The sequence below is a fragment of the Nannobrachium achirus genome (assembly GCF_963921795.1).
Source record: "Nannobrachium achirus genome assembly, chromosome: 7".
Classification (NCBI taxonomy): domain Eukaryota; kingdom Metazoa; phylum Chordata; class Actinopteri; order Myctophiformes; family Myctophidae; genus Nannobrachium; species Nannobrachium achirus.
The window spans coordinates 1458834-1466561 of record NC_137816.1 but is presented as its reverse complement, the minus strand read 5'-3'; the positions used below and the strand labels follow the sequence as shown (position 1 = coordinate 1466561).

General features: G+C 40.5%; 1 protein-coding gene across 2 annotated transcripts in view; it reads left to right on the top strand.

The window, feature by feature from the left end:
- Positions 1 to 1733: 1733 nt before the first annotated feature.
- LOC308289079 (cytochrome P450 4V2-like) overlaps positions 1734 to 7728 on the top strand; it is a 14935-nt gene continuing 8940 nt past the window's right edge. The window contains exons 1-4 of one of the 2 annotated variants that reach the window (XM_080730630.1): positions 1734 to 1990; positions 2928 to 3191; positions 4495 to 4607; positions 6151 to 6236. In XM_080730630.1, the coding sequence (XP_080586756.1) occupies positions 3002 to 3191; positions 4495 to 4607; positions 6151 to 6236 (389 nt within the window). In that variant the 5' untranslated portion in view covers positions 1734 to 1990; positions 2928 to 3001. Of the gene's footprint in view, positions 1991 to 2900; positions 3192 to 4494; positions 4608 to 6150; positions 6237 to 7728 lie in introns of both variants that reach the window. The other variant, XM_080730629.1, reaches the window with a different exon arrangement.

Sequence of the window (7728 nt, the reverse complement as noted above, 5' to 3'; positions counted from 1 at the left end):
TGATAGTCTTTGGCTAATTAAAGGAGTTCGCTATAAACAATATTGTCAGCAATGCGTAATGCCCTCGTCATTATCCATAATGAAGGCCGCAGGTTGAGGCAAGTATGCCAACTCTTTCATTCTCTTGGCCCTGACCTTTATTGATGGCAACAGAGAAAGCTAAGCGGATAGGGAACTGTCGTCTAATGAAGGTGAAGGGAAGCTCAGCTCTGTCATTGGGAGGTATTCTTGGGAGGAAGATTGTTTTACCCCTGTTTGTCCCTACCTACTGCAATCTTATACTTAAAGGGATATTTCACTTTCAATTTTTTTTTGGTAATTTTATCATCTAATCAGGCTTTTATGAACACCCTGAACAGTTTTTAATTAGCTTGATTGAATATTTAGATATTTGATGTAAATGTTACCAGGTCCTCCAGGCCCCCAGGGCCTCTCCCCACACACACCCATTGTAACTTAAAAATAATTTTAACCATGATAAATTCATTAAAAACACCCATTATACACCGATAACTTTTTTCATTTATTTTTAATAATAATTTTTTTGTATTTATTTTTTTTCCATTTTCCCAAAGAATTATTAAAAATAAATGAAAAAAGTTATCGAAAAAACACGGCCTGCTCACATATTAGGAGGGTAAAATGAGTCACCAGAAAGATAATGGGTGTTTTTAATGAATTTATCATGGTTAAAATGAAGTTTGAAGTTACAATGGGTGTGTATGTGGAGAGAGGCCCTTCCACTGCTCCCTGTTGAAAGTGGAATATCCCTTTAATGTCTTTGTCCATAATTTGCATTACCACCATTCTGGTGCCATTCTTGAGAGTGCGGGACTCGGGACCTGCTTGTTGCAGGTTTCTAATCAGCATAACTGGACTGATAGGTAGCCTACTTTCAACTTGAGGTTATGATCAGGGATTTCAGAGGGTGTCAGTGATCCCTGATGACATCAGGACTAAGTCTGTGTGCGTCAGTGTGACGTAAATCGCATATGTGCCCATATATGGAGATCTCTATCTCTCAGTCCTTGTCCCCTTTTATGGGCATATTTGTTGGATCAACGGTTCTACAGATTTTTTGTTTTTGTTTTGTGCAACTGTACATCATGCAAGTACTGTAACGGCAGGGGTTAGTAGTAGTACCCCTTTTAGTACCACTTTAACACCATTCTACCCAGGTCCTTAGTAGTGGAAAAGTTGGCGGTGTGGACTGGAGTGCTGTGGTGTTGGGCCATGTCAGTCGAAAAGGGGCTAGACTCATGATGTAGTGTAGACTTTTCAAAATTCTAATTCAGGATTTTTACCTATAATAATTAATTATGGTGACAACTTCAAGTATTTGGTGACAATGTCTTGTATTTACCTCCAGGATGAGCAAAAATCATGGCAGAAGGAGAAAAATAATAAAGCAGTGCAAAAACAATAGTGTCTCAGTGCTTCGGGTTTAAACCATATCTCCTCAGTAAGTTCAATCTGGACTGGTATCTGTAATGCTTGATCTGATCTGATCTGTGTTGTTTTCAGTACTGCAGATAAGAGTACAACATATAAATATAAATACCAATGTAACAACAATATATTTCTTAGTTTATGAGCTATCAAAACCAATAGGTGGTTTGACAGAGATTACCTTTGACCTGGATTTCCTCCAACGGACAACAGCAAAACAGACATGTCCTTGTTTGCCTCTGTAACTGTATAACCTGCTGGACAGCTCACGATAGATCGCTGGAGAAAGCCAGAGATGCAGGGTGATAGCTATAGAAATTATTATAATCATACGGTAAGGAGCCCCAGCCAGACAGATTAAAATTCACACTCTCTCAACAGAGCCACAGAATACTATTCTTTGCACCTGCTGCCTGAAGAAAGAATCCGAAGACCAGACATTATATAGACTGCAAGAGTATATGAAAGTATTGTCAAAGGACCAAAACGACAGCTGGATATTCTTCTGTTCCAGGGGTTGAGGACAGCAAGACTGATAGAGGTTTGTAACTAACCACTTGAACTCTAGGGTCCCCATTTAGGGGCAACCATTCGGTGAAAATACCCAATCTACAAGCAATATATAGCAACACAATGCGTTGTGTACTTAGATTGGCTATTTTCGGGAAAGGGATTTGGTGTAAACTGAAAACAGGAGAGCCCTGAATTACTAAGAATCCAAGACTTTGTTTATGGTTTGTGATGTCATACTGTCATATTGTCATACTACAGGTCACATACACAAACTTTAATAAGGGTAATAATAATAATAATAATAATAAAACTTTATTTGCATAGCACCTTTCATGACATGAAATGCAGCTCAAAGCGCTTTACAGAGCAGAAGATGAAGCACAAGTGCTTCACAGAAAAATAAATACACATGATTACAGAGGAAAATAAAAACACAACACTGAAGAACATTTAAACCATTTTAAGAGCAGTGCGGACTTCAATAGCAACACAGGAATTAAAAAATTCAGTTAAAAGCAAGAGTAAAGAAATAGGTCTTGAGCTGTGCTTTAAAGATATCCACAGAGGAGGCAATGGTAGCCAATCAGGTTTTGATACCCCAGGGGGTCCGGGACCCCCAGGGGGTCCTCAGAGTAACTACAGGGGGGCCGCCAAATCTTTGTGTGATATGATCATGTTTTTTTTACATTAACCACTTGAACCCTAGCATCCCTATTCTTAGTGGAACATTAGCCAAAAAATAGCAGATTGGCTATTTTTCGGCACAGAGGTTTGGTGTAGAGGGAAAATAAGAGCAGACTAGTTAGTAGGTATTGACAGTTCAAGTGGTTGAATATATTATTCCAACAGATGATAGTGCTGTCAAACAAGTCTAACCTGTATATGAAATCCATGAACATTTTAAATCTGCAACACAAGTTTTTTTTTACTTTATGTAGTGGGGGTCCCAGCTTCATCTCTCTCAGCTAAGGGGTCCTTGGCCTGAAAACGTTGAAGACCCCTGACCTACAGTATCTGAACACAGCATCAGTTGGCGACCATGGCCATGGCATGGGGAATGCTAGTCATCTGTCTCCTCTGGGTGATGCTGGCTTCACTGCTGCTCCGTGTGCTGGTCCCCCTGCTCAGGATTCACCTCCACCAGTGGAAGACCATGAGAGCCATCCCCACTCCTCCTGGAGCCTATCCACTCATTGGCCATGCTTGGCATTTTAAAACAAATGCTGGAGGTAGGTCCTCTTATCCATTCATTTACATTTTAGGTTCCAGAACTTACCTACGTCAATGGCACTGGCACATTTAGGCCTAGAATTATTGAATGCTTTAACCAGTGAAAAATAGCAGATATACAAGCTCACGGTGCCGCGCTGTGAGCTTGTAGATCTGCTATTTTTGAAAAAGTAAAAAAAAAAACAATTTTTCTATAGTTAAAGCATGAAAGCACATAAGGAGGAGCGCACACCTAAGTGAGTGAGGTGCTGACCACGCAGATAACACTGAATGAGAAGGAAGAGGCCGCACAACTCTTCAGCCACGATGCAAATAATGTATTTAACCAACGTTTCGACTGTTGCCAGTCTTCATCAGGGTTTAGTTAAAGCATAAAATAATGATACACAATAATGTATACCCGTTCTAAATGGGTTAATTCTTCAAGTCCATTTGACCCAGGTTTTCTTTTTGGGGGAAACGTGGATCATTGCACAGACACTGGTCCTGTGATTGCAGATGTTCAGTTAATGGGATAGGCATAGCAGCCGTAAATGGTATATAGCGCCTTTATCCAAGGCGCTTTACAATGATTGTGCCATTACATTCACACACACATTCATACACCGATGGCAGAGGAAACCATGCAAGGCACCAACCTGCTCACCGGGAGCAACTAGGGGTTCAGAGTCTTCGACACTAACTCTGGGGGACTGGGGGAGCCGGGATTGAACTGGGAACCCTCCGTGTTCTAATGATGGTTTCTCAACCCCTGAGCCACTGCCTCCCCGAGCTTCTATCCGTAATACGAATAGAAGGAAGTTTGTGATCGGTTAGTACATTTGTTGGATGCCTTGATGGCTCAGACTGTTAGTGTACACATTACATCATCAACAACCACTAGCATGAGACCACATCAACTCTAAAGAATCTAACGTTAAGGTGATTAATGAGTGAACATGAGAAGTGAGTGATTCATGGGGTTGAAGTTAGACATGATCAATACATGATTATGAATCTGTTAATTTAACCTTCACTAAGCTGCCAAACTTGACAGCCAATGACTTGACAGCAAGTATCTCAATATCACATACTAGACAATGTCAGTTACTGCTGGTGTACTGTGTTCTAAGGATCAAGGTAGTTTGTTCTCGGGGGAATGGGGGGGGGAGAAGTCTCTTTAAACAGCATTGTTTTATTGTATTGTCTGATAAAGTTAACATACAGGAAATACAGTAGACATACAGTATAGTCTACCTTGGTGACCTGAGCAGTCTTGCTTTTTTGCAGGTGAATGTACCTGACTTTGTGTCTGTTTTGTAGATTTCTTTAAGCAGATTATGGAGGGCACAGAGGAATTGAGAAACGAGCCTCTGATTAAAGTGTGGCTCGGTCCTCTGCCTCTTCTCATTCTGTTCCATCCAGAGACCGTGGAGGTAACGTGTTGACTCGCTCACACTGGAGCTCATATAATAAATAGACCATATTCACACCGCGGCCATCTTGGATTGCGTTGCACCAGGGGTGGCAACATGTCTGAGCCTGTATTACAAATCATGGTAAACAATGGAGCGAAGGTCCCAAAATATGAGTTCTGTTCCACCAATTTCTTTTGACCAAATCGACAAATTAGTCTAGTAAATCTAGGGAAAAAATACACTCAGGTTGGACAACATGTTATTATTTAGTTTTTCAACTGATTCTGTTAGGAAATTAGGTCTACTAGCCAGGATAAAATATCTACCACAATCTGCTCACTGCAAATACCCACAGTGGCCAAATCAAGTTGGGCTCCCATCGACTTTCTATACAGGAGGAAAATACCCAGAAAAAAGAAAATCAGCTTTAAGTAGGATGTGAGGGGTCTAACTAGGGGTTTGTCATGATGCTAAATCCATTGCAAGCATTTGTTTTGCACAAAAAACATTCCTTGGGCTTAAAATGGCCCCAGAAAATGATGGTTTAGTGATGAAAAGTGATGAGTCATCAAAAAACTCATCTTTTGTTGGCGTTTTATGGGGCCAATGAATGTTTTTGTGCAAAACAAATGCTTGCAATGGATTCAGCATCATGACAAACCCCTAGTTAGACCCCTCACATCCTACTTAAAGCAGATCTTTTTTCTGGGTAATTTCCTCCTGTATAGAAAGTCGATGGGAGCCCAACTTGATTTGGCCACTGTGGGTATTTGCAGTGAGCAGATTGTGGTAGATTTTTTTATCCTGGCTAGTAGACCTAATTTCCTAACAGAATCAGTTGAAAAACTAAATTTTTGTCCAACCTCTGCCTTCATTTTACCGGACTAAATGGGCAGATGACAACGTCAACATCCCCAAAAGGATTAAATAGAAGGGATACAGTAACTGGATTGAAGGCTAAATCCATGATATACCAGGTAAGTTAGGTTGCAGCCTTACTGTGTACAAAGACTATCTGTGCAGTGCTTGCTCCGCCATCATACTAATTATTTATTGTTAGATTGATTGATGAATAACATGCAAAATCGCAATACAGTAAGTTAATATGGAGGCGGAGCGAGCACTGCAAGATACTGTACCAAGTCTTTGTACACAGTAACGTTGCAACCTAAATTATCTTGAATATCGTGGGTGTACCCTAGCCTCGTACCCGCCCCTCTTCCAGAAACCTCCTGGAGAACGGAAGTTGGTCGTTTACTAGGCTAGGTGTACCCTTCAATCCAGTTACTGTAGCCCTTGTTTTTAAAACTTCTGGGGATGTTGATGTTGTCTTCTGCACATTTGTCAATTTAGTCAAAAGAAATTGGTGGAACAGAACTTTTATTTTTATTTTGGGACCATCGCTCCATTGTTTACAATGGTTTGTAATGCAGGCTCAGATGTGTTGCCACCCCATGTGGTGAAGCAATCCAAGATGGCCGCGGTGTGAATATGGTCAATGGCAAATTGAATTTAACAGGACAATCTTGAACCCCTCTCCTCCTCTTTCTTGCATCCACAGGCGGTGCTGAGCACATCCAAGCATATCGACAAGGCCTACATGTACCGCTTCCTTCACCCCTGGCTGGGCACCGGCTTACTCACCAGGTCAAACAGAACAGAACACCTTTAGAGCCAGAGTTTGTGCAGGAGGTTGAGACATTTTAAGGCATTCCTACTTTATACTACTGTTTACACCACAGTTAATGGTGGCGGCGCTCTCTACAGGGGAGCGCTCAGGAAAACCATGTTGGGAAACGGTCTAAACAGTACATGTACCGGTATGTTCATTCATTACCGACTCCTATATAGTTTAGACCTCGATAAAAGTGTAATTGATCTAGTGATAGTAAGCCTGATGGTTGGTGTAATCAAAAGTTAACTATATAGTGTAACGAGTCACGACAATGCAAGAGATCTGGCCGTAACTCGCTCCTCAGAGTGAGCTAGCTCTCTTGGCCTTTGCGGATTGCTTGCCTTGTCTGCTGAGTGGGGGGCAGGGGTTCGCCTCCAAACGGGAGACAAAGTCTCAGTCTGCTAAACGTTATGTGCTATTACTATATGTCAGAAACTAGACCATGATACCAAACCCATTTACAGTGGTGTAAAGTAACTAAGTACATGTACTTAAAGGGGAAGACCACCCATTTTCAATATTGAACTATGTCATTAATATACCTTGATGACATCACACCATTGTACTTTACAATACAAACCCCAAAATCAATCCTCCAGTTCTAGGCAACACAGAAGAGGGGGAACTTTTTTTTTCTTTTCCACACAACTCCTCTAAGGTATATTAATGACATAGTTCAATATTGAAAATGGGTGGTCTTCCCCTTTAAGTACTGTACTTAAGTACAGTTTTGAGGTATTTGTACTTTACTTTTTTTCTGAGTTTTCAGTACTTTTACTTCTACTCCACTACATCTGGGATCCAAATATTGTACTTCTACTCCACTACATTTATTTGAAAACTTTAGTTACAAGTTACTTTTCAGATATAAATTATAATATTATTATAAAACATACATTAACCACTTTAGCTCTATTTTATACCATGGCCATTTAAAAATAGCTGATGTACAAGCTCACAACACGTCACAATGTGACGCGTTGTGAGCTTGTAGATCTGCTATTTTCAAACATTTAGTACTTTTACTTTTGGTACTTTGAGTACATTTTGATGCCAATACTTTCATACTTTTACTCAAGTAAATTTTGAATTCTGAACATTTACTTGTAAGGGTGCCCTCACACCAAAATACCTATGAGAGTGGAATCTGCGTTCCACCAATGCATTTCAATGAGAAGGGAGCTTTTTTTGCAGAAATCCTCTGCTGGCATGAAACCGCTTCACTCTCATTGAAATGCATTGGCGGAACGCGGATTCCACTCTCATAGGTACTTTGGTGTGAGGGTACCCTAACGGAGTACATCTACAGTGCAGTATTGATACTTTTACTTAAGTACAAAATGTGAGTACTTTTTCCACCTCTGCATTTTAGATCATAACTTGAGTAATGAAATTCCTGTCTTATGCTGCATTCACACTGAGAGAAGCCAAGCTAATGGTTGGCTTGGTAATTCAACGTAATCT